Genomic DNA, 26,243 nt, shown 5'->3' with positions numbered 1-26,243 from the left:
ATTTCGGAGTATTTTAACCAGTGCGGTTTCATTTGTCATCAGCAAACTACTCTCTCTCTCTCTCTCTCTCTCTCTCTCTCTCTCTCTCTCTCTCTCTCTCTCTCTCTCTCTCTCTCTCTCTCTCTCTCTCTCTCATGTTTTCCCCTTATCCTGTTATCTGTCGGACTTCTCATTTCAAATCGCACCATACGCATCTGGGAATCTAGATAATGACACACACACACACACACACACACACACACACACACACACACACACACACACACACACACACCTCCTCATCCTGTTATCTATCGAACTTCTCATTTTAAATTCATATTTGTGCACTTCATCTGTAACTAATAATTGTCCATAAAAATAAGGATTTAAAGCTAACATTGTACCCCTTAGAAAGTCTTAGGAAAAGTTGTTTGCTTGATGCTGACAAGAGAAGGGTATAGACCCTAGTATACTTTGCAAAGTCATTATAGTATTTTTGTCTTTTCTTCAGATGATCTCATAGAATTTCATTCATTCAGACGCTCCTTTTTATAATCTGTAGTAAATATTCTTTGGGCTCTACGGTATTTGGCAAAATGCAACTAGCCTAAAAATAACTGAAACCATTCTTTTTCCTCAGATTGTATCATTGTTCAAAATCTTAAACTTTCTTATTGCCTCAATTTATATGCAGGTGACTCTTTTATAGCTGTAGAATTCTACGCCAACTTTTTTTTTCTTTTTTGCATTTTTTTTCTGAATTTTGACAGATTTCACTTTTACGAGGGCCATAAACAGTAGATGCAGGTTCGAGGAAGAATTTTATTTTCTTAAAGTATATACACGACCACAACACAACTTCCCTTGTATAAACATAGAATTTCGGAAGAAGCATTATGGCAATTTAACAGATTCATGAATAGTATGTAATCTGGAGAATGAATTATAGGATGGAAATTAAACTCGTATTTGCGTGGCAGTAATAATTATTGATTATATTTCATTTTATCGGAAATATTGGACATGGCCAAAATCGAATATGTGGCAAAAAGTAATTATATGGCTGATCACATTATTATTATTATTATTATTATTATTATTATTATTATTATCAATGTTATTGTTACTAGCAAAGCTTCAACCCTAGTTGGAAAAGCAAGATGCTATAAGCCCAAGGGCTCTAATAGGTAAAAATAGTCCAATGAGGAAAGGATATAAGGAAATAAATAAACGATATAAGAATTAATGAACAATGAAAATACATTATTTTAAAAACAGTAACAACATCAAAACAGGTATTTCATATATAAACTATAAAAAGACTTATGTCAGCCTGTTCAACATAAAAACATTTGCTGCAAGTTTGAACTTCTGAGGCTCTACCGGTACAGTTGATGAACTATTCCCCATTTGTTGAAATCTTTAATTCGTCTCTCAATCATTTTAGCTTTTCATCAATGTCATTGTTGAACGCGTGCTTTTTCAATCATTTCGTTTTTGCCACCCGTAGGAGAAGGACACTCCAAAATCAAACCATTGATCTTTAGTCTTGTGTAGTGCCATTAGCCTCTGTACCATGGTATTCCACTGTCTTGGGTTAGAGTTCTCTTGCTTGAGGGTACACTCGGGCACACTGTTCCATCTTGTTTCTCCTTCCTCTTGTTTTATTTTTATTTTTAAGATTTTATAGTTAATGTATGAAAGATCTAATTTAATGTTATTATTGTTCTTAGTATATTTTATTTTGATTGTTCATTACTTCTCTTGTAGTTTGTTTATTTCCTTATTTCATTTCCGCACTGGGCTATTTTTCCCCGTTGGAGTCCTTGGGCTTATAGCATTCAGCTTCCCAACTAGGGTTGTAGCTTAGCTTGTAATACTACTACTACTACTACTACTACTACTACTACTACTACTACTACTACTACTACTACTAATAATAATAATAATAATAATAATAATAATAAAACGAGAGAGGGTAGAGTCTCTGGGGAAGGGAGGTGGGGTATAAATTCACCAAAAACTGACATCTAATATTTGATCTGCCACATAAAAGTTTTAATCTACTACAACTATATTTCTCACTATTTTCATAAATCATGCCTACTTTATTTCATACCATACTTTTCATGTTCTTAACCTCTTAATAAACATTCTTCTTTACCGTAAAGTGTCGTATTTCTCCAGAGAAAAAAAATGCAATTTGAGAAATAATGATTCACACGCTTCAGTGTCAATGACACTTTAATGTCACTGACCTTTGACCTGCGCCTTGCATAGCAACTTCCGGTACACTTCGAACGCAAAATTGCATCTTCGAACGGAGCGAGGCAGTAAGTTCCTAGTAGGTAAATATCGATGGATATATTTACAACTTAATAATGTGTTATTTACCTGTTTTATATAAGTGTAGTTATACCATATATTTTATTTTGATTTTTCATTACTTATATCGTTTATTTATTTCCTTGTTTCCTTCCTCACTGGGCTCTTTTTCCCTATTGGAGCCTTTGGGATTATAGCATCTTGTTTTTACAACTAGGGTTGTAGCTTGGCTAATAATAATAATAATAATAATAATAATAATAATCATAATAATAATCATATTATTTAATAATGATATTATTTAATAATGATATTATTATTTAATGATAATAATAATAATAATAGTAGTAGTAGTAGTAGTAGTAGTAGTAGTAGTAGTAGTAGTAGTAGTAGTAGTAGTATATCGAGTTTCCCTTCTGTCGTTACTTTAATGGATATTCATATTTTCAACTTTTGATCAGTGCAAATTTCAGAAACTATCTCACTAGTCGAATAAATTGTTATTATGATAATTGAATCATTGATTTTCTTAACTAATTACTGAAACTTTTTGTTTGCAAATAATTTACACCATTAAAGATATATTTTATTGTTGTTACTGTTCTTAAAATGTTTTATTTTAATTGTTCATCACTTCGCTTGTAGTTTATTTATTTCCTGGTTTCCTTTCCGCACTGAGCTATTTTTCTCGGTCGGGGCTTTTGGGCTTATAAAATCTTGCTTTTCCAACTATAGTCAATTCTTTTTAGTGAGGCAAATTTTCACTGACTCGCACAGGCGCCCTTTTAGCTCGGAAAAGTTTCCTGATCGCTGATTGGTTGGACAAGATAATTCTAACCAATCGGGTAGCAGGAAATTTTTCCGAGATAAAAGGGCACATCTGCGAGTCGGTGCAAATGCGCCTCATTTAAAAAAAAAAAATTGAGTATAGAGTTGTACACTTCCCCCAGTTTTGGGGGTTAGCCGACATCAAACAAAGAAATCCCCCCCCCCCAAAAAAAGGGGTGGGGGGGGACCTCTCCTCTCTACGTTCCTCCCAGCCTGACAAGGGACTCAACCGAGTTCGGCTGGTACTCCTAGGGTGCCACAGCCCACCCTCCCCCGTTATCCACCACAGAGTTGTAGCTTAGTAATTAATAGAAATAGAAATTAGAGGGACACTCAGTAGCGCACAGACCTCCATCACGGCAGCTTATTTCTCGACCCCTTGCTCGACCTTGACCTTGATCTTTGACCTTAACGTGTATTAATTGTCGTGGATTTTTTTATACACTCAAAAATTATTAGTTTCCAGCTTTTTACATAACAGTTAATCCCTGCAAGTTTCATTACTCGACGATTAAAATTGTGGCCAGAAAGCTGTTCACAAACAAACACACACACAGGGGGTAAAACATAACCTCCTTCCACCTTCTTTGGCGGAAGTAATACCCGCATGTAAGTCCCAAAACGTAGACGTATCAGTACTCTTTAATTTTTCTATGTCATATATATATATATATATATATATATATATATATATATATATATATATATATATAATATATATAATTTCAACACTCCAAAATTAAACCATTGTTCTCTTAATTTCCTCATTTCCTTTCCTCACCTGTCTATTTTCCATGTTGGAGCCCTTGAGTTATAGCATCCTGCTTTTCCAACTAGGGTCGCAGCTTAGCTAGTAATAATAATAATAATAATAATAATAATAATAATAATAATAATGCGTATGTATAAATTTTGTCCTCAAGTTTAGACGCAAATCTGAAATCGCCATTTTCAGACATAGTTTAATTAAGAAAAAAAATGTCTACAGCAAACCGATATGAAATTTGAAGGAAGCAATGAAATTGGAAAAAAAAGAGTCTGTGCACACAGTACTGTCCTAAAGCCTCCCAAAGAATATAACAACCTGGTTCCTGAATCCTGATGCACACACCGTAAAATAAGCTGGCGGGCACTCTATCGCCCTATAGATAGTTGCAAAGCTTCTAAGCTTATTATTATTATTATTATTATTATTATTATTATTATTATTATTATTATTATTATTATTATTACTACTACTAGCCAAGCTACAAACCTAGTTGGAAAAGCAAGATGCCTTAAGCCCAAGGGCTCCAATAGGGAAAAATAGCCCTGTGAGGAAAGGAAATAAGGAAATAAATAAATAATAAGAACAAATTAACAATAAATCGTTCTAAAACTGTAACAACGTCAAAACAGATATGTCATATATAAACTATAAAAAGCCTTATGTAAGCCTGTTCAATATAAAAACATTTGTTCCAACTTTGAACTTTTAAAGTTCTACTGATTCAACTGCCCGATTAGGAAGATCATTCCACATTTCACAGCAGGAATAAAACTTCTAGAATACGGCGTAGTATTTTACCTGTACCATACATAGATCAACAATAAAATGATCAAACTTTACTTTTATTCCATTCTTCCAGGAAATCAAGATAAGATAACAAATAAACAACTATGCAAGTGGTTGGTGATTGTTTGGAAGAAGAATCTAATATAGACAAGCTCGCCATGACGCAGGGGTGCCATTTGTACGATAATTATCGTACATGTACGACTATTTGACGTCCAGTACGATGTACGATACATACCTTAGGTATATACATATGTGTGTGTGTGTGTTCAGTTAAACAGTTATACTAAAAAAAGAAATGAAATAAGTCAATCATATAACTCCTTAATAATTATTTTGAAAGTGTGTAAGATAATTTTGGTCGAAAAACGACAATTTTAAGGTTCATATACGATAATCCAGTGGAAATAATCTGGCAACCCTGCCATGACGTCATCATAGTATCAGCTGCAGACAACAAATAACAACAATGGCAGATACAAGAGGTGATCTCCGCGACGATGGCGCTGAAATGGCCGTTACTTTAGCCACACCAGATCCTAAAAATGTTCAGGAGCTGACGCAATACGTAAGTTAATGGACTTGCTTAAGATATTTGATGGTGAAAGAGTTTTATGGACCCAATATTATACCAAGTCTATGGTTGGAGTTTGGGTGGTTTTGCCACTTCAGGCTAAGATTTGAATTTTTTTTAAAAACATAGATTTTTCCATTTTTGTTTTTTATATGCATGAACCATATATTTTTCCAACTGGTTATCTCCTGTTTTATCGTATTTTGCTGTGTTTATGCAAATAACTTTTGTATTCGTCAATAATCCTATAAAACTTTTTGGGCGTAAGTGTATGAGATTTATTATAGTTTAGTACAATATTAGGGTATTAGGGGTTTTATTATTATTATTATTATTATTATTATTATTATTTTTTATTATTATTAAATGCTAAGCTACAACTGTAGTTGGAAAAGCAGGATACTATAAGCCCAGAATCTCCAACAGGGAAAATAGCCCAGTGAGGAAAGGGAGTAAATAAAATAAAATATTTTAAATATAGTAACAACATTGAGATAAATATTTCCTATAAAAACTATAAAAACCTTAACAAAACAAGAGGAAGAGAAACTAGATAGAGGTGTATGTAATTGGTTGGGACAGGCGTTAACTTTCATATTACTTGCCGAATCAATTCCTTTTTGGGGTGGGTGATTGTTTGTCTATGTCTGAAATACGATATTATGAAGCTAGTTTTACGAATTATGAAATATTTGTAATTAAGTGTTATCATGCTAGGAGTGAAGCTAGTTAGTAAACACAAGGTTTCGACTTATTCTAAGAGGTGGTTGCAGTTAGGGCATAGGCTCACTCTCTTGTTGATAAGAATACGGTATCTATAGTCCATTTCTTTTAGCGATGCATATTTGCACCGACTCGCAGCGGTGCCCTTTTAGCTCGGAAAAGTTTCGTGATCGCTGATTGGTTGGAATTATCTCGTCCAACCAATCAGCGATCGCGAAACTTTTCCGAGCTAAAAGGGCACCGCTGCGAGTCGGTGCAAATATGCATCGCTAAAAGAAATGGACTATAGGTTAGGTGGTGGTCTTGCATTTGTGTCCCTTCTGTAATTGGAATTGGGATACTTTGGTTGTTGCAGCTCTATAGCATAAATTGTGTATTTATTAGTCATCTTTCCTCGGGAGAAGCGCCTCTCAGTCGCTGCTGTCAAAGGCTACCGTTCAGCCTTGGGCATAGTCTTTTGACTGAAGGTCTATAAGTATAGAACTTTAGGCAGATTTGGCTGTTTAGGCCAGTATAACTGAACAACTTGAAGTTTCTAACCTAACCTAACAACGTCATGGTGGAAATATCAGTTGATAAAAACAAGGAGAACTTTGAAAACATCCAAGAATATTCACATCATCACGAAAGGTTTAGAAGTTTAACCTAGATATTTCTTCACATATAAGATAGTGGAAGTGTCAATGTGTGGAAAACATGCATTCTTTCCTTAGAGAATTTGGCAGCATCACAGGGAGGGATTGATAGATGTGTGAAAGAACAAACATTCTTGGGAACTTACACATTCTTCCAACATTAAGTATTCAATATGTCCATTATAAATAACTTGTCTCATTTTTCCATAAATGGAAAATACCCGGACTATACACTTTGTTGTTGAATTTTCTTCATTTTCTTTTGACCTTATTAGCTCCTCTGTATGGCAGGGACAGCCGCTCCAGTCGACTTTCTCCGTCTATTTCTATTCTTTGCATCTTCTCCCTCCAGTTCCACTCCACCCACATCCTTTCTCACCTCATCCATCCATCTGATCCTCTGTGCCCCACACTACTCCCCTTTACTGGCATGTTCTTAGTTCTGTAGTAGGTTCCACCTATTCTGGCCACAGTATCTCAGAAAAAAACATATACCACACAGTCGTCTTTTATTATGACTCCCTCCTTTCCAGTGTTGATATTCCATCAATCTTTCTCGCCATCCTCATCTCTCACATTTAGTAGTATGGGCCTGATGACAATCTTATAGATCTTCCTTTTTTAGTCTTAGTGGCATTTTTTAAATGTAACCAGCTTTACAACTGAATCCACTGGCCAAAAGCTTTAATATTCCATTTCTCTATTATGAAAATACTTTTAGGGGAAAGGTAGTGTCTTCTGGTAAGTTGTATTAAGATGAGATAAAATGCCCTAGAGTGGGTAGGGAAGGACATTTCACTCTAGGATGGGTTAAAATGAGATTGATAAAACTAGTATGCAATTCATTAGAACCACATCCTGAAAAATCTGGGAAACTCTGTACTTTGACCACCGTACTATTTTGTAAGTCTCCAGTGTATATCTTACTAGCTATACTAAAAATTAATAAATTTGCTGTTCACTAATGCTCTATCATCTTTACTTACAGGTTACCTTATTGCTGCAACAGATGCAAGAAAGGTTTCAGACTATGTCTGATCAAATAATATCAAGAAATATCCTTTTATACAAGCCACCTATGTGATCCTGTGCATTACTTAGCCTTTCTTAACTTAAATTGGTTTGTATACAGGACTATACACCAGGTAAGTTTTAGAATAGGTATGTATGAGAACTTTCAAAAGACTATAGTATATGCATAAATAAAGTAATCTTTTTATTGGCACTAGAACTGTAAAGTCAGTTTAATTAGCTAATAATTGTACTATCATGTTAGGTATTTTTGTGAATTCATTGCTGTGCCTGTATTACAGTACATATTTTTTCTTGCTTAGGGCAAATTATTTTACTTTTATAGAATCAATTATAGAAAATACTGCACTGGTTGTTGGTACAAAACTGTATAACGGCCTATAGATACTACTGCTAGCGAGTTACTGAATCCTTTGACTGGCCAGACAGTACAGTACTACATTGGATCCCCCTCTCTGGTTACGGGACATTTTTCTTTGCCTACACACACCAAAGAGTTTGGCATATTCTATTCACATTCTCCTATGTCCTCATTCTATTCACATTCTCCTATGTCCTCATACACTTAACAACACAGAGATTACCAAACAATTCTTCTTCACCCAAGGAGTTAACTACTGTGCTGTAGTTGTTCAGTAGCAATGGGGCACGCTGTAACAACAGTTATGCATCTCTGCCATGAAGAACATGCCAGCAGTATGATAAGTCAAGATCTTGGTTTCATGCTAATGTTGAGCTGATCAAATGATTGTTTTTGGGGAATTTTTTTTATTTACATTGTTTTTTCATAGACCTAATACAATAAAAGTATTTTTTCAATATTAATCTTACCCGATGATCATGTAGCTGTCAACTCTGTTGCCCGACAGAAATCTAAGGTCGGGATACGCCAGCGATCGCTATACAGGTGGGGGTGTACACAACAGCGCCATCTGTGAGCAGGTACTCAAGTACTTCTTGTCAACAAGAACTCAATTTTTCCTCTGTCGTGCCACCGGCAAGACCTACTAATACGCCTTCCCTAACTGGATTTGTTTTCACAACTTTTTGGTGAAGTACACTATTCCAGTTTTGAGCTTTCGCTATGCAGGGGTTTTATCTTCATTTCAAAACTTGAACTCGTTTTGGATAGATTTAATTATGGTGACGAAGAGAGTATGGACTCTCTTTCACTTTTAAATGGCCGACCCTTCCCTTAGACGGAAGTGTTGGTGACGAAGAGAGTATAGACTCTCTTTCACTTTTAAATGACCGACCCTTCCCTTAGACGGAAGTGTGTTTAGGTTTTTGGTAATTTTGCTTAACAAAGTTATAGATTTATTTTATATCTCTCCGCCATTTATAGGCCTCTTCGATTAACTTTCCATTTATTATAAACTTATAAAAATTAATTTTTATGTTTGTTTATATGCGACCTTTCCTAATAGTAGGCGGTCCTTACTTGGAAACGAAGTTAATTAACATTGAGCCCGTCATATCGTATTTCCTTTTAAGAATTTATGCTATTTTAATTTTAATGTTTTTGAAAGAATTTCTTTGATAGTCTCGTACTGTTTTCAAAGATGAACTAACGTTTAGTTTAGTCTCCGCAGTTGTTGACGTTCAGAACGTTCAACATGCGCTCTATCGTTACGATAGAGAGAGAGTATTTCACGGTTTCACGTTGCAGTAAGAGTAAACCGATTCTAGCGTTTCGTTCATTCTTTCTTAGCTTAAATGGTTTTAATTCTAATAAAGGAACTTTTTATTTGGGAAACCTTTCAGTTTTTTTCCTTTAACAAATAATATGTTTTAACGAGATATAATTGGGCTCATCTCTCAGGTTCTAAGTCAAGAGAGAGAGATAGAGACGGAGGGAGAGAGAGGAGAATAAACGTTTCGTTCAAGCGGGAAACGTTGTTCTCGTTTTTTACTCTTCTCCCTAGTCGCTATAGGGGAAGAAGGTAAAACGTTTCTAGAGTTTTATTCTTGTTCCCAGGCTTTATGCGGTGAGAGATTTTAAACGTAGTTTATTTGATCTAGTGTTTAGTCTCTTTTCCAGCCACTGAATTCTTTATCTTTCATTATGTTTTTCTGTTACATTGTAAAACTTTTTCGCAATTACTACCTTTTAATGAAGGATAGGATTGCGTGTTTCAGGTACAAATCACTTAAAGTTTCGAGTTCAGTGAAATAAGTGCAAACAGAAAATCAAAAGTGATAAAGTGATATGCGCAAAGTGTTACAGTGTTGCGTTCGAGGGTTCGTCTGTTCGTGCCAGTTGTTCACCTAGTCCGATACCTCTTACAAGCTCCCAAGCCCAGGGGAGAAGTAATGTCGAAGGACTTATGGGTTCCTCAGGTCTTGATCGACGAACAGACGTTTCCCTCCGTGGTTTCGGGTGTATCTACACACGTTGCCGACGTGATCACCCCAACCACACAAAGACGAGAGAGCCCATTTATTCCTCGTCTGCGGAAGAGGTTTCTCGCAGAAACCATGGACCAAATCTTGCAGCTTTTAAGTGCAAGTCGGTCCCTTCCGCGCAAGTCCAACGGCCTAGGTGTAGCCACTGGGTCAGTTCGGACTCGCTCCAGTCATCCGACGACTGCACACCTCCCAAGAGAGGCAAGATGGTACCGCAACAGGCAGTAACTCCGTCTGTTGCCGCACCAGCTGTTTTAGACCCTCAGTCACAACGGACAGTAGCTCCGGTTGTTGCCGTCTTTCATAGACCCTAGTGGTCCATGCTGCAGACTATACAGTCTCAGCTTGCTCCTTCATGCAGGAGTATCGTGCTGGAAGGTTGACAATGCACCTGTTAATCTACAACCTGCCACGGTTGTGCGCTCAGCAGATACTGCGGCTGCCTGCTCCCACACTCCACCTGTGAGAGCTCCACCTCCGATGCGCAGTCGACCCTGCCAGACGCATGTTCATGCTGCACCCTCCATTGACATGCGTGAGCTACCGCATCAGCAGTGGGAAGGTGCTGTAGAGCTGCCGTGTTTTGACACAATGCGGCATGCTCCGCAACCCATGCGGCATGCTCCGCATCCCATACGGCATGCTCCGCAACCCACGGCAGTCCCTCCCACGCACCAACACTCCGCTTTTGTTGTTGCCAGCTCCCACACTCCGACTGCGGAGAAGGTTGACGATGCACCCGTGGGCCTACACCTACCACGGTTGTGCGCCCGGCATGGCTTCCTGCTCCCACACTCTTGTTGTGAGAGCTCCTCCACCCATGCACAGTCAACCCTGCCAGATGTATGATGACTCCCACAGACACACGGAGCACTCCGTTGCCGTGCGTGAGCTACCACAAGCTGCCGTGTTTTGACACGGTGTGTCAGCCTCCGCAACACACTGTGGTTACCGCCACTCGCCCGCAGCAAACTAGTCAGTCAGGAGTTGATGCTTCCCCACACAACTTTGGTTGTTGCCAACTCACAGACTGTCAAACAGTTACATGACGTTGCCTTCTGGTCTGCTACTAATACACCAGTGCTGTATGTCCTCACGCTCCTGTTGTGGTTGACAGTTCAGTTTTTGACAGTTCACAGACTGTCAAGCAGTTTCATAATGTTGCCTTCTGGTCTGCTGCTTTTGCACCAGTGAAACCCTCACTGAGATAACCTAGCTTTTCTCGGACATGGTTCCTGTAGATGAGAAAGTGCTGTTCTCCCTCCTTCTGATATTCCCTTGAGGACTCTGTCATTTGGAGAGGAGCCTTAAGCTGCTTAGCCTCCTATGGACTTTAATTAAAGCATAACATGCTTCCAGGGAGGGTTAATGGTTCCGCTTCAGTTGCTAACCCCGTCTGTTGCCACACCTGCTCCCATAGACCTTGGGCTTTGTTGCAAGACATGCAGTCCAAGCTTAGTCCTTGATAGAGGATTTTTTACGGAGAAGAACCTTCTTGCCAACGACCTTCCTACCGGTATCCTACTCACATCCGCCAGTTGAGATGGTTCCTCCACCGGTGCGACCCAGTGTGGGTTGCCAGTCGCACGTTGACGTTAAGCTACTCTCGGAGGTGGTTGTGGACGTTCAGTGTGTCACTGGGAAGACGTTCAACAACCAGCAGAGGTGACTTGTGACGCAGTGAGGCAACCTCAGCAACCCGATAAGGGGTTGTCTGCACTACCCAGACAGTCTAGACAGTTTCGGGTTGTCGCTGTACTTCCTCGCATCCCCATGGTTGACAGTTCACAGTCTGTGCAGCAGTACCATGATCTTGTGTCCGGCTCCGTCACGCATCCACCAGTGCGACCGGATTCAGCGAGTCAGACGTTGCCCACTCCGTTGCCGTTTCCTCATCAGTTTCGGATGAGGAACCCTCTGATGAGGACATGGCTGAACAAGGCGATCAACCCCCAGCCCTGCTATCCATCCAGAAGATGCTGAAGAAGGAATACGGCCCTGTCAGGCTGTGGATGAGTCTGGTTAGGACACTGTCATCCGTGGTTCAATTGGTGTCACTTGGAAGACTACACCTCCGTCCTCTTCGGTTTCATCTAGCTCTTCACTGGAAAAGGACAAGACGCTAGAAGCGGTCTCGATCCCGGTTTCCGGAAGATAAGTCTGGTCTAACCTGATGAAAGGACTTTATCAACCTTTTATAGGGTCTTCCCCTGACTGTTCAGACTCCCAACCACGTTCTCTTCTCAGACGCATCGGACGTAGGCTGGGGTGCGACCTTAGGCGGTAGGGAATGCTCGGGATTTTGGAACTCGAGTCAAAGGACAATGCATTTTAACTGCAAGAAGCTTCTGGCAGTACGTCTGACCTGGAAAAGCTTCAGGTCTCTCCTTCAAGACAAAGTAGTGGAGGTCAACACGGACAACTCCCTGCTTTGATGTTCATCTCCTAGCAAGGAGGGACCTACTCTCTGACATGGTGCGAGTTCGCTAGTGACCTCCTCTCCTGTTCAACAGGTCTAGACTTTTCACTAGTAACAAGTTTCTTCCAAGGCAACTTGAATGTCTTAGCAGATTGTCTCAGTAGGAAGGGACAATAATTCCAACATATTGGACCCTCCACAGAGATGTATGCAAGAGACTTTGGGTCACCTGGGGCCAGCCAACCATAGATCTCTTCGCAACCTCGATGTCCAAGAGGCTCTCAATACTTTGCTCACCTATCCCGGACCCAGCAGTGGTTCTTTTAGATGCCTTTCTACTAGATTAGTCTCATCTAGATCTATATGCATTCCCTCCGTTCTAGATTGTCAACAAGGTACTGCAGAAGTTCGCCTCTCACGATGGGACAAAGTTGACACTAGTTGCTTCCCTCTGGCCCGCGAGAGAATAACTTACCGAGGTACTTCGATGGCTAGTAGACGTTCCCAGAACTCTTCCCCTAAGGGTGGACCTGCTACGTCTGCCACGCGTAAGAAGGTACTCCAAGGCCTCCACGCTCTTCGTCTCACTGCCTTCAGAGTATCGAAAGACTCTCGAGAACTAGAGGTTTTTCGAAGGAGGCAACCAGAGCGATTGTTAGAGCAAGGAGAACATCCACCCTTAGAGTCTACCAATCGAAGTGGGAAATCTTCCTAAACTGGTGCAAGTCAGTATCCGTATCCTCGACCAGTACCTCTGTAACTCAAATAGCTGACTTCCTCTTATATCTGAGGAAAGAGCGATCTCTTTCAGCTCCCACTTTCAAGGGTTACAGAAGAATGTTGGCATCAGTCTTCCGTCACAGAGGCTTAGATCTTTCCAACAATAAAGATCTACAGGACCTCCTTAAGTCTTTTGAGACCACGAAGGAGCGTCGTTTGGTTACACCTGGTTGGAATTTAGACGTGGTTCTAAGATTCCTTATGTTAGACAGGTTCGAACCACTTCAATCAGCCTCCCTGAAAGATCTCACCTTTAAGACTCTTTTCCTGATATGCTTAACCACAGCTAAAAGAGTCAGTGAGATTCATGCCTTCAGCAAGAACATCGGATTTTCATCCGAAACGGCTACATGTTTTACATCTTGGTTTTCTAGCCAAACACGAGCTGCCTTCTCGGCCTTGACCAATATCGTTCGTTATCCCAAACTTATCGTATAGTTGGAAATGAACTAGAAAGAGTATTATGTCCTGTAAGAGCTCTTAAGTTCTATTTTAAAAACCTTTACGAGGCCCGTCTGAAGCTTTATGGTGTTCTGTTAAGAATTCATCTTTGCCTATGTCAGAGAATTCTTTATCCTATTATTTTCAGACTGTTAATACGAGAAGCTCATTCCCTTCTGAATGAGGAAGACCAAGCTTGGCTGAAGGTAAGGACACACGAAGTTAGAGCTGTCACAACTTCCGTGACCTTTAAACAAAATAGATCTCTGCAAATATATTCGACGCAACCTTTTGGAAAAGCTAATCAGTGTTCGCGTCTTTTATCTTAAGAATGTCCAGTCTCTTTACGAGAACTGCTACACTCTGGGACCATTCGTAGCAACGAGTGCAGTAGTGGTGGGGGCTCCGCCACTACAATTCCCTAATTCCAGAACCTTTTTAATCTTTCTCTTGAAATATTTCTGGGTTGTCCGGAAGGCTAAGAAGCCTTCCGCATCCTGGTTGATTTGGCGGGTGGTCAAATTCTTTCTTGAGAAGCGCCTAGATTAGAGGTTGTGATGAGGTCCTTTAGTATGGGTTGCAGCCCTTCATACTTCAGCACCTAGGAGTCGCTCAGCATCCTAAGAGGATCGCTAGGCTCAGTAAGGAAGACGTACTTAAAAAGGCAGAGTAATGGTTCAAGTCGACTTCCTTACCAGGTACTTATTTATTTTATGTTTGTTATTTTGAATAACTGCTAAAATAAGATACGGGATACTTAGCTTCTAATGTTAACATGTATGCTGGTCTCCACCCACCACCCTGGGTGTGAATCAGCTACATGATCATCGGGTAAGATTAATATTGAAAAATGTTATTTTCCTTAGTAAAATAAATTTTTGAATATACTTACCCGATGATCATGAATTTAAGGACCCTCCCTTCCTCCCCATAGAGAACCAGTGGACCGAGGAGAAAATTGAGTTCTTGTTGACAAGAAGTACTTGAGTACCTGCTCACAGATGGCGCTGTTGTGTACACCCCCACCTGTATAGCGATCGCTGGCGTATCCCGACCTTAGATTTCTGTCGGGCAACAGAGTTGACAGCTACATGATCATCGGGTAAGTACAGTATATTCAAAAATTTATTTTACTAAGGAAAATAACATTTTACTAAACTTTACTAAATTTTGGCCTATACAGTAGTCCATTTCTTTTAGCGAGGCATATTTGCACCGACTCGCATCGGTGCCCTTTTAGCTCGGAAAAGTTTCCTGATCGCTGATTGGTTGAACAAGATAATTCTAACCAATCGACGATCAGGAAACTTTTCCGAGCTAAAAGGGTACCTCTGCGAGTCTGTGCGAATCTGCCTCGCTAAAAGAAATGGACTATAGGCTAGGTCTAGCCAGACTCCCATCCCTGTGATTTACAGCTATGAAAGTCAACAAATAGTTCCATTACATATGGAATAAGTATCGGGTTATAGAGTTGCAATTTGTAAAGTGCTAATCCTTTCTAAAGTTCTATTGGGAAAAACTTTTCTTAAACAAATTGAATGTATTTGAATTGAAACAGGTTGTCATAGATATTCTTTAGGGCTGATTAACTATCAGTTGTCAGCTGACCAAGTTTAACAATATTACCTTCCATTAAGTCTATCTTTATATTACTGTATACTGTATATGTCAGTATCTTTTCCCATTACAGTACTGGTAGTTCAAATGGGTGATGAGTGATATTTCCCACATTATGTTAATTCATTATTTATTTCACAAAATATGTATAGATCCACCATTGTGATCAATGTTCCTTAACACAAGCTTACTAGATGAAATGGGCACCCGCATCGATGACTTGGAGAGAAATATAGCCGATCTCATGACACAGGCTGGACCAGAAGAACCTGACAAGTGAAGAGGTACTCTTTTGATTTTATATTTGCACAGAATGTTGTATAATATTTAAGTCGCCATGAGGTGAGGCCTGTGGAAGACTTAAGCGTGTGTTGGAAATATAATATGGGATATGGTGTTACCGAGCAATTTCAAATACGGTTTCGAGCATGACGATTAAGGAAATTTTCTTTCTAGAATGTTACCAAAGAGAGATGAAGTTCTGGCAAATGTTTACTAGTGCTGGTCACCATCTATCCCAAGCTATCAATCACAGAAACAGTTATTGTTAAGATTTGTTTATAATTGAATTACTGTATGTTAACGTGCAGTTGTTAACTGCCATTAGACTTAATTGTTAGTAGAGTGGAGGCGTTTTGCAGTTACTTTTATATGAAGTACTGTATGTTATGTGATTTGATAGAAAATACAACAGTAAGGTTTAACATAATAAACTTATCAAATGCACTTTTTTTTCTTTTTTTATTTGTAAGAATTTAGTTACATTTTGAACTGAAATACATATGAATGAATATCTTTTACTGACAACTAGTGAAGTAGCAAAAAATTATTGATACCTGTAAATGAGAAAGTTACCCTTGAACTATCATATATAACTGTATAAAGCATCTTCAGTGTGACTGACATGGAAATTTAAAGAATATAAAATGATATTTAGGAAGACAGAAACCTTTCAATTGAGCAACCGCTCAGTTTAAGGTTCAGAAGAATAATTGTACGATATGCTGCAGATTATTTGTGTGGAATAATACATTGATATCGAGGTGTTATAGTATATCTAGAACGAAAGGAATTATCGGTTGGTGGAAAGTTCTCTTTGTTCCTATACGATTTTGAATACAGAAATCCCAATTTTTGGTTGATTTTTGGTGCTTTATCACGGAGATTAAAGTTGGCTTACGGAGTTTGTCAGTAACTGAGAGTTCGTGTGAACAAGTGTTGTGTAGTTGCAGCAATCAGAGTGTTGACTTTTTATAGGATGAATATATAGATCTTGGAAGACTATGAAATTTGTCTTGAAGCATACATACATACATATACTAAGGCACTTCCCCCAATTTTTGGGGGTAGCCGACATCAACAAAGAAACAAAAACAAAAAGGGGACCTCTACTCTCTACGTTCCTCCCATATGAAGCCTATGATTATTGAAAAATTGCCCAGTAAATAGAAGCTTATCCAAGTTTGGTGCTTATTTTTAGGATATCTGAACGAAACTAGAATTTATTGAAGGTTTCACAGTAGAATACTGTATGATATTTGATACTGCATTGATTATCATTTTCAAGGCTTACTGCTTTTATTTCTTGTTGATATTTCTTTGAATGATCATACATTTGCAGAACTTACTGTATTGTAAATTATGTCATATGTCATAAAGTTTTCTAATGTAGAATACAATACAGTACTGTACTGTATTCTCAAGACAGGTATTATTATCTGGTTGATTTGCATCTCAGATTGCAACAATTATAGCTGTACAGTATACTATTATGCTTAAATTCTGCCATTTTGCAAAATTAGATTTTTTTCATCTTTCAGTATACAGTACAGTATTTTATAGGAGATCTGTTATGGAGAGATCTTAAGTCAAGTGAATCTTAATTATAAATATAAAGACTAAACCATAATCAAAAGAGCTTTTTGTAGTGCTGTAGTCCCTATTTGCATACTTTCAAGGACTTCTCTGCGTAGTTCCAAATGTGTTTTTTTTTTTTATGAAATAGAATGAAAGTTTTGCACAAAGTATAGAAATAATTTAGAAGACAGGATAGTAATTTTGTCTTTATCTTTAGTTTTAGATCCTGCTGAGTTACGAAGCATTTCTCACAAGCTATTGTGAAAGAGGCAATGTTATTGACATGCTAATAAGCAACTACAAGAAATTGTTCTGGAAAAAAAGTCTCGAAGCCCTTCAGGGAGCATTAAAAATTATCTTGAAAGCATTTCACCATCAATAATTGAGTTTAAGTGAAAGACAGCAATGCTTTGAATTGATTATTCCTCATGTATTTCCATACTATTGTGCATGCTTCAGGCATTTTCCTTTAATTAATGTAAAGCAATAAATTTGTTTCTATATAATTAAATTACTGTATTATGGACATTAGTGTGTACTTATTGTTGGCCATTAAGATGGTACAGTAAATCATTGGAATTATTTTCTTATTATCCAGCTGCAGTGTAACAAGTATTATTTTTTCTTTCAAAGAATTTCCTTACTTCTATTACTCGCCTTCTGTAATAAAAGAATAAGGTCTGAAATTAGGTCAACTTTTTTTTTTTTTTTTAGTGGAAACTAATTTTTTACCTTGTTACATTGAAATTCTTAGTTTATCCTCTATGCAACTAACCTTATCTCAACCATTCTTTGTCTTTGTCAGGTAAGGTTTGAAATTGGATGTCAAGCAATTTTGGACACAATGTGAAATTTTTTTTTCTTTTGGTAGATTTTATAAGGGTAAGGAAATTTTCACACCAATTCTGGTGGATATCAAGAGAGGCAAGTTTTCATCTCTTTTCAGCAAATAGTAACTTGAAAGTTGTCCTAATTTAATTATCCGTTTAAGGTAATCAAGCTTGACAACTAAATTGTCTATGCAGAAAGGATTAAATAAACAAAAACATAAGCAGAAAAGAATTTCAAAGCATGTTAGTTGAAGTGGGTAAAAAGAGCCCATTCTTGGAGTGGACAGTCTGTTCTATTCCTACCATAATAAAGAACGTTTTATAGTAAACTAGTATATATGTACTGTTTATACATACTCTATATCTTTGATATGCAGTACAGTGTACTGTACACTGTTTGTAATAAGATATGTACCATAGAATTTAGTTCATGATTGTTAATACACAAGCTCAGGTCTATGAAGTTTAAACACAGGAGGTCTTTCTCAACTTAATAACATCTGTACTGTCCATCATCTGACTTTTGTAGTGTCATGATATTCAGTGGCCTTTTGACATCTATCAAGGTTTTTGGCCTTGTTTAGTAAGGCATTAATAGTATTTGATGGGTTTATTCTTTGTCCCCATTCTTTATTTTACTAGTCTTTTAATGGGGACTTGTGTGTGAAAAGCAAGGCAAACATCTTTCATGAATACTAAAGGCCATGACCCCATTGCAAAATCCCTTCTCTACCTTGACAAATGGAGCTAACCTTTTAAGATTGTCTCGTACCATACTTTATTTTTCACAGGCAACTTTCATTTCTGTAGATAATGCAGGCAGGTCAAAAGTATTTCAGTGAAGTTTCATATAACAGTTTTCATTTTTGGCCATTGATATGATTTGAAAAAAACATTTTATTGTCTCATCATTTCAGCTTTAAAAGTTTAGAAAATACGTCACAGCACATGATGTGGCATAACTTAAATGGAAAAGTCTGTATATGGTTTTCATGAAATATTCTTGGTTTGCTTACGTTATTTCTTAATACAGGCATATGATGCCCAAGGAGCTTTGTCTTTGTTCATTTTTAAGAGAAATATTTTGTGAAATGGTGGAGTACTATTTTATATGTACTGTACAAAAAATTATCTCTTTATTCTGGGTACCGATTCTCATGGACAATTACTGTATACCATTGTTTAATCTCTACCATAATAAGAGAATTACCTTTTTCTGCTTTCTAAGTACTGTAGTGTATCAATATTGTGATCTGTATATTTTACGTTCTAATTACATAATTTTTTAATTAACGCTCTCAGACATCTTCAAGTTCATGTGCTTTTCAAGTTTAGAAATGCTAAAGATTTTTGGTATTTCTCTGCTTAGGTGAAGCCTTGCTTTATTAATTTGACTTGATACCTAAGTTGGGTGAATGAGTTTTGATTCTTTGTAATTGCAATTGTTAACATTATTTGAGTTATAGAGCAATTGTTTTATTTTGGCTGAAGATAGCTGTATCCATAATATAGTTTCAGTCCAAGTCTCATAATGTTAAGTTAGCAAGATGAAGCATATGATATTGCAGTAGACATAGGCATTTCACCCCTTGAAACATTTTGCGCTCGGTTATCATAGTGTATTGATATAAAGGTGTTTTAAAGATGTCATTTGATTCTTTCAGCAATCAACAACCATATCATGAAATACAGCATGAAGTTCTTCATTTTTTTTTCTGCTTTGTGGCGCATCTATTAATCTTGGAACTGAACTGTGTGGATTTTTTTTCTCTCTCAAATAAAATGATAGGATGTTGATGCACAAGTTACATTAGCTTATGTAGAAGTAAATTTTGGAAAAGAATATAGCAAATACTGCTCTTAAATGCTGCTATTGTACTGTCTTGATGAATCTTTCATAAAGTGATGCTATAAATGTTTGTTTACTATGTCCATAGCTTATAGGCACCTTTTTGGATAGTACATTTATACAATTGTATGTTGTTTAGTTGTTTCATGTGCTCAACTGATGTGTAACTAAGTGCAGAGGAAAGAGTTTTATTAAACTTTTGTGTTTTGATTGTTAACGGAATGAGAAGTTAAAGCTGAATTGCAATATTTTCTGTGTACTTGAAGCACTTCTTTTATTTTGTAAGATATTTGTGCTGTATCTTCAGCAATTTCATTGTAGGTCAGTGAAATGATTGACATATTAACATAGTAGATTTAGTACTTTTGAGTTTTTTTAATACACTGCAAGATTTTTCCTTAAAAACTGCAATATTTTCTAAATATATGTATTTAATATGTCAGGTTTTTTTTTATTCCCGCCTATGTAGGCTCTTGAGTAAGTACTATATGGCAGTGATGTTATAGCAGGTATAATAAATTTATTTTAGAATAATTAGAAAATACATTGATATCACAGTTTGAATAAAATGATGATATATCAAGACAACAGGGCCTCCTGTGTTTGCTAGATTACGGCGTCTGGTCCGGTTCGTTTGGCAGCCGCTAAACGAACACTCGCGGAAATGGAAAAATTTCCCGAGAGAATTATTTACGACTGAAAGGAACGTTGCCAGCGCCCCAATTTTGGATATACTGTACTGTAGTATGGTAATGTTGTAATAATAATTAGTAGCTAGCAACCATGGTTCTGTGTTTTTCTTGTTTGTTCAACTTGATATGGCCGTAAATTCATCTGGTATTATTTTTATAGCTGAAAATTATGGCCTCATGCTTTTATTTTTGATTTCATAAGCATAAAATAAAGGAGTAATTTTACAAGTGTCAGAATTGTCCCAGAAAACGCTCCTCCACTTCCAAACATAGCATCTCTAGCCGAGGACTTTTGAATTGTTCAACAGTATGTTTAACTTTGTAATCAGGGAATCATTTCACTTTCCTCCTCAATTTAATTTTGATAGAAAAACTGTCTGTTCCCAAGCTATTCTTCCTGTAAAAACAGATGAATAACTAGTGGAATACCTTTTCTATTTCCCTTTACTACAGTATTTTAAATGGCTTTACCTTTGTTGGAACTATTTCCTATCTTATCTCATCCATCTCCATCTCACTTTACTATGTTGTTTTTATTTACCAACAAAAACTTTCGCAAATCAAGTGTCAGTTGGAGCACGAGAGAGTTTTAAACAGTCAAACAAAAGGGTAAAATGTCCAGAATAATGAGGTAAGCTGCCAGTTAAAGGTATTCTTATGACCTGGTCACACTTTGACAAGAATTTATAACGAAGTGGTAGACCACTGGAATTGGGTTGACCTGTCACCCTAGTCGGAAAAGCAGGATGCTATAAGCCCAAGGGCTCCAACAGGGAAAATAGCACAGTGAGGAAAGGAAATAAGAGAAGTAATTAACAATTAAAATAAAATATTTTAAGAACAGTAACAGCTTTAAAATTCATATTTCCTATATAAACTATAACAACTTTAACAAAACAAGAAGAGAAACAAGCCAGAACAGTGTGCCCGAGTGTACCCTTAAGCAAGCGAACTTTAACCCAAGACTGTGGAAGGCCATGGTACAGAGGCTATGGCATTACCCAAGACCAGAGAACAGTGGTTTGATTTTGGAGTGTCATCCTCCTTGAAGAGCTGCTTACCATACCTATAGAGTCTCTTCTACTCATACCAGGGGTAAGTAGCCACTGAACAATTGCAGTGCAGTAGTTAACCCCTTGGGTGAAGAAGAATTGTTTGGTAATCTCAGTGTTGTCAGGTGTATGAGGATAGAGGAGAATGTGTAAAGAATAGGCCAGACTATTCGGTGTCTGTGTAGACAAAGAGAAAATGGACCATAACCAGAGAAGAGGATCCAATGTAGTACCGTCTGGCCAGTCAAAGACCCAATGACTCGCGGTAGTATCTCAACGGGTGGCTGGTGCCCTGACCAACCTTCTACCTTTAAATTGGTGGAATTGGGTCATGTTCCAATTGTATGTGCTGAAGGGACACTAAGCATTTGCTCTACGGAATCTACTGTATGCTCTCATATTAGACACCGAACACAGTAAGGCAACCATTAAGCTGCACTAGATTACAGTAACCACCCTTTTGTAAGTTTCTATTCATAGTGCAATTCAAGGTTTTTGTCTAGTTGCACTTCGGTGTTGAATTACTCCACAAACCCAAGCTTTTTGCCAATCTGCCAATCCACTTTAAGCCATTACGCCAATCCACTTTAAGCCATTACAAGTTAGAGTGGGGCTGAAACAGGGATGTGTGATGTGGCTGTGGTTGTTTAACTTGTATGTTGATGGAGTGGTGAGAGAGGTGAATGCTCAAGTGCTTGGACGAGGATTAAAACTGGTAGACGAGAATGACCATTAACGGGAGGTAAATCAGTTGTTGTTTGCGGATGATACTATACTGGTTGCAGACACACGAGAAGCTTGACCGACTAGTGACAGAATTTGGAAGGGTGTGTGAGAGAAGGAAGTTGAGAGTTAATGTGGGTAAGAGTAAGGTTATGAGATGTACGAGAAGGGAAGGTGGTGCAAGGTTGAATGTCATATTGAATGGAGAGTTACTTGAGGAGGTGGATCAGTTCAAGTACTTGGGGTCTGTTGTTGTAGCAAATGGTGGAGTGGAAGCAGATGTACGTCAGAGAGTGAATGAAGGTTGCAAAGTGTTGGGGGCAGTTAAGGGAGTAGTAAAAAATAGAGGGTTGGGCATGAATGTAAAGAGAGTTCTATATGAGAAAGTGATTGTACCAACTGTGATGTATGGATCGGAGTTGTGGGGAATGAAAGTGACGGAGAGACAGAAATTGAATGTGTGAGATGAAGTGTCTAAGGAGTATGGCTGGTGTATCTCGAGTAGATAGGGTTAGGAACGAAGTGGTGAGTGTGAGAACGGTTGTAAGAAATGAGTTAGCAGCTAGAGTGGATATGAATGTGTTGAGGTGGTTTGGCCATGTTGAGAGAATGGAAAATGGCTGTCTGCTAAAGAAGGTGATGAATGCAAGAGTTGATGGGAGAAGTACAAGAGGAAGGCCAAGGTTTATGTGAATGGATGGAGTGAAGAAAGCTCTGGGTGATAGGAGGATAGATGTGTGAGAGGCAAGAGAGCGTGCTAGAAATAGGAATGAATGGCGAGCGATTGTGACACAGTTCCGGTAGGCCCTGCTGCTTCCTCTGGTGCCTTAGATGACCGCGGAGGTAGCAGCAGTAGGGGATTCAGCATTATGAAGCTTCATCTGTGGTGGATAATGGGGGAGGGTGGGCTGTGGCACCCTAGCAGTACCAGCTGAACTCGGTTGAGTCCCTTGTCAGGCGGGGAGGAACGTAGAGAGTAGAGGTCCCCTTTTTGTTTTGTTTCATTTGTTGATGTCAGCTACCCCCCAAAATTGGGGGAAGTGCCTTTGTATATGTATGTATGTACAAACTTGTGAACTGTAGTTTCATTATAAGATTTTTTTTCTAATACAGTACATAGCAATATAATTCATGAATAAAATTACATCACAGGTGTTTTGTACTACTGATAAAACAATGGGACCAACAATAATACACTATTGACATTAGTTGAACTACAATACTTCTAGAGTGAAGTTAGTCTTGGCAGCTTTCTCCATTGGCCTTTAGTTATCCTAATTCTTTGTTTCCTTAATTACTTTCTAAGTCCTCTTTAACTTGCACTTTACTGTGCATTAGCAACTTGTGACAGACTATATCTCAAATTTTTAAATACATTCCTATACCTTATATTTTTACATTGTAATGGGTAATGTTTTACTCAGGAATTTGTTAATACAGTACTGTATTGGTATGGTATAGGTACATAGGAAGGTTTATTGCTGGTGAAAACTTTATTTCCCAGAGCTTACAAAATCGCAAACAATTACGAACTCATTTTCAAGTAACATTTCAAACGTCGATACATTTTTGGGAGCGCGAACTAAAAGATTAAATTGAGTAATATCAACTTGATTAGTTTAAAATTATCAAAGAGGAGTAAAGTATAAATGTCAGGTAAAATGAGAGACTTGCAAATATGTTCTTCCATAAAGTAACGGTGCCATTTGAAGTTTTCCTTTACACAAAACATCCATGATAGCTGTTAATTCAATCCTTATACTGTACAGTATATATTTTCTATTGAATCAATCCTTATACAGTAAATATTTTCTGTTTAATCAATCCTTATATGGTATTTTTTGTTATTTACCATTTGTTGCATCTTAACAATTTGATACAGAATTCTATTATAAAGATTTCAAGTTTAACGGTTAGCCTGTTTTAATACTCCACCTCTTTATACATGCGAGTCATTTTTAAATTTTGTTCGTTAAGGTTAAATCCTGTACATTAAAGGATACTCTGGTTTTTGCAGTACACTCTTCCTCATGGAATAAGGCTGCGGGATCATTATTGCGTGTTTGTTTTCAAGCAAGGTTAATGTCCAGAATTAAAACGGGAGACAAAGGATGCAATGCATTATCCGTGTTTCAATTACCAGTAGAATAATTTTAGTTCATACTATGATGAAATGTGAACTTTATACTCTAAATTGATATATAGTCTAGTCAATTAATTAAAAAGCCTATAATATTCATATGTTAATGTATGGACATGTAATGGAGTAGTGGTAAAACAATCTTCAACAGATTTAGAATATTTGAGAACAAAGTCCTCAGAAGAATATTGGGAGTCGAATGGCTTGGCAGGATTAGAAATGGAACTATTAGAGATAGTTCACCAAACTTTTAATGGGGCTACACAAGGCACTAAAAGAGTTGGAAGACCCAGGCCTACATGGCTGAGGACTATGAAGCGTGAAGTAGGAGATGATAAATGGAGAAGTATTGATTTAAAAATTGAAGATGGTGAAATCTAACCAAGACCATTTGAGTCAATAAATGTAGGAGGTGATGATGATGATCAAGAGAAGAAAGTTGACCAGGAAAACTCAGTAATTTAATGCAATTTATGTCTGGCTAGTAAAATCATAGTTTTGTTTAAAGTACATAAATTCCTTTATGACTTTTCAAAGCATAAATTAACAGACCTTTGAATTGGGTAGCTCCATACGCAAATAAAACTTTTAGCAAAATTCCCCGTTTAGGTAACTTGACCAAGGACTTCCATGTCTTGCTATATTATTATTATTATTATTATTATTATTATTATTATTACTTGCTAAGCTACAACCCTAGTTGGGAAAGCAGGATGCTATAAATCCAGGGGCTCCAACAGGGAAAATAGCCCAGTGAGGAAAGGAAAAAATAATACTTCAAGAAGAGTATCATTAAAATAAATAACTCATATATAAACTTTAACAAAACAAGAAGATAAATTAGATACAATAGTTTGCCCGAGTGTACCCTCAAGCAAGAGAACTCTGACCCAAGACTGGAAGGACATGGTATAGAGGCTATCCCACTACCTAAGACTAGAGAACAAAGGTTTGATTTTGAAGTGTCCTCCTAGGGGAGCTGCTTACCATATTTAAAGTCTCTTCTACCCTTAGCTAGAGGAAAGTGGCCACTTACAGTACAGTAACCCCTTGGGTGAAGAAGAATTGTTTGGTAATCTCAGTGTTGTCAAGTATATGAGGACAGAGGAGAATATCTAAAGAATAGACCAATCTATTCGGTTTATGTGTAGGCAAAGATAAAATGAACCATAATCAGAGAGAAGGATCCAATTTAGTACTGTTTGGCCAGTCAAAAGATGCCGTAACTCTCTAGTGGTAGTATCTCACTGTAAATATATGCTCACTATGAGCTCTGTAACATTTATGCTCACTATGAGCTCTGTAACAAGAAATCAAGAAAATGGACTGAATGGCATAGATAAAAATTTAAGGAGAGCCGATTCAAAGGCATGGATCGCATGATTACTACAACAAGTTCAACTTTGCGTTCTGGTTTGAAAGGTTCAAGTAAGAGATCTATTTTGCGTTGTTTTACCTACATAAGTAAGTTAAATTGACGATTATATGATTTATTATCTTTTTAATATCATATGCACCTTATTTTAAACATTTAACAAGTAACATTTTGGTTTTTATTGGTTGATCATTGCTAAATGAAGCACTTGCAGACTGTTGGTTGTGATATGCTTAATTACCCATAATGTTAATGATTTTGTAAAGTATTTTGGCGATTAAATCGTACTATTAGCATAGTGCAGTATACCTTAACACCTGGGTTTGGAGTATAGGGGGTGTATGTATGACAGCAGTCACCCGTACTGTATGTAAGATGACGACTAAGAATACCGCAATGTATGGGGGTTGC

The 26,243-nt window shown here is 37.5% G+C and overlaps 2 protein-coding genes across 5 annotated transcripts in view; both read left to right on the top strand.

The window, feature by feature from the left end:
* The window catches only part of LOC137641694 (serine-rich adhesin for platelets-like), a 289,845-nt gene that overhangs the window by 14,585 nt on the left and 249,017 nt on the right, over positions 1-26,243 (top strand). The gene's annotated exons all lie outside the window — the stretch shown is intronic.
* Positions 5,086-20,290, top strand: LOC137641693 (heat shock factor-binding protein 1-like). 4 transcript variants are annotated; one of them, XM_068374497.1, is made up of 4 exons: positions 5,086-5,255; positions 7,608-7,674; positions 15,506-15,598; positions 19,666-20,290. In XM_068374497.1, exons 1-3 carry the CDS (start codon positions 5,157-5,159, stop codon positions 15,592-15,594), a joined length of 255 nt encoding a protein of 84 aa, XP_068230598.1. In that variant the 5' UTR covers positions 5,086-5,156; the 3' UTR covers positions 15,595-15,598; positions 19,666-20,290. The 4 variants fall into 4 exon arrangements, with proteins under 4 accessions (XP_068230598.1, XP_068230597.1, XP_068230596.1 ...); XM_068374496.1 differs by lacking the exon at positions 19,666-20,290 and adding an exon at positions 17,977-19,657 and having other exon boundaries at positions 5,087-5,255; XM_068374495.1 differs by lacking the exon at positions 19,666-20,290 and adding an exon at positions 17,389-17,497 and having other exon boundaries at positions 5,087-5,255.

This window comes from Palaemon carinicauda, chromosome 5 (genome assembly GCF_036898095.1).
Source record: "Palaemon carinicauda isolate YSFRI2023 chromosome 5, ASM3689809v2, whole genome shotgun sequence".
Classification (NCBI taxonomy): domain Eukaryota; kingdom Metazoa; phylum Arthropoda; class Malacostraca; order Decapoda; family Palaemonidae; genus Palaemon; species Palaemon carinicauda.
Note: the sequence above shows the minus strand (reverse complement) of the source record. Positions and strands in the feature narration are given on the sequence as shown.

Bases quoted from the DNA above. Each gene is read 5' to 3' on its own strand.
- LOC137641693 (XM_068374497.1), top strand. From the start codon at position 5,157: ATGGCAGATACAAGAGGTGATCTCCGCGACGATGGCGCTGAAATGGCC. The intron at 5,256-7,607 runs GTAAGTTAATGG...CTTTACTTACAG, and splicing joins TTCAGGAGCTGACGCAATAC to GTTACCTTATTGCTGCAACA. The intron at 7,675-15,505 runs ATATCCTTTTAT...ACACAAGCTTAC, and splicing joins TGATCAAATAATATCAAGAA to TAGATGAAATGGGCACCCGC.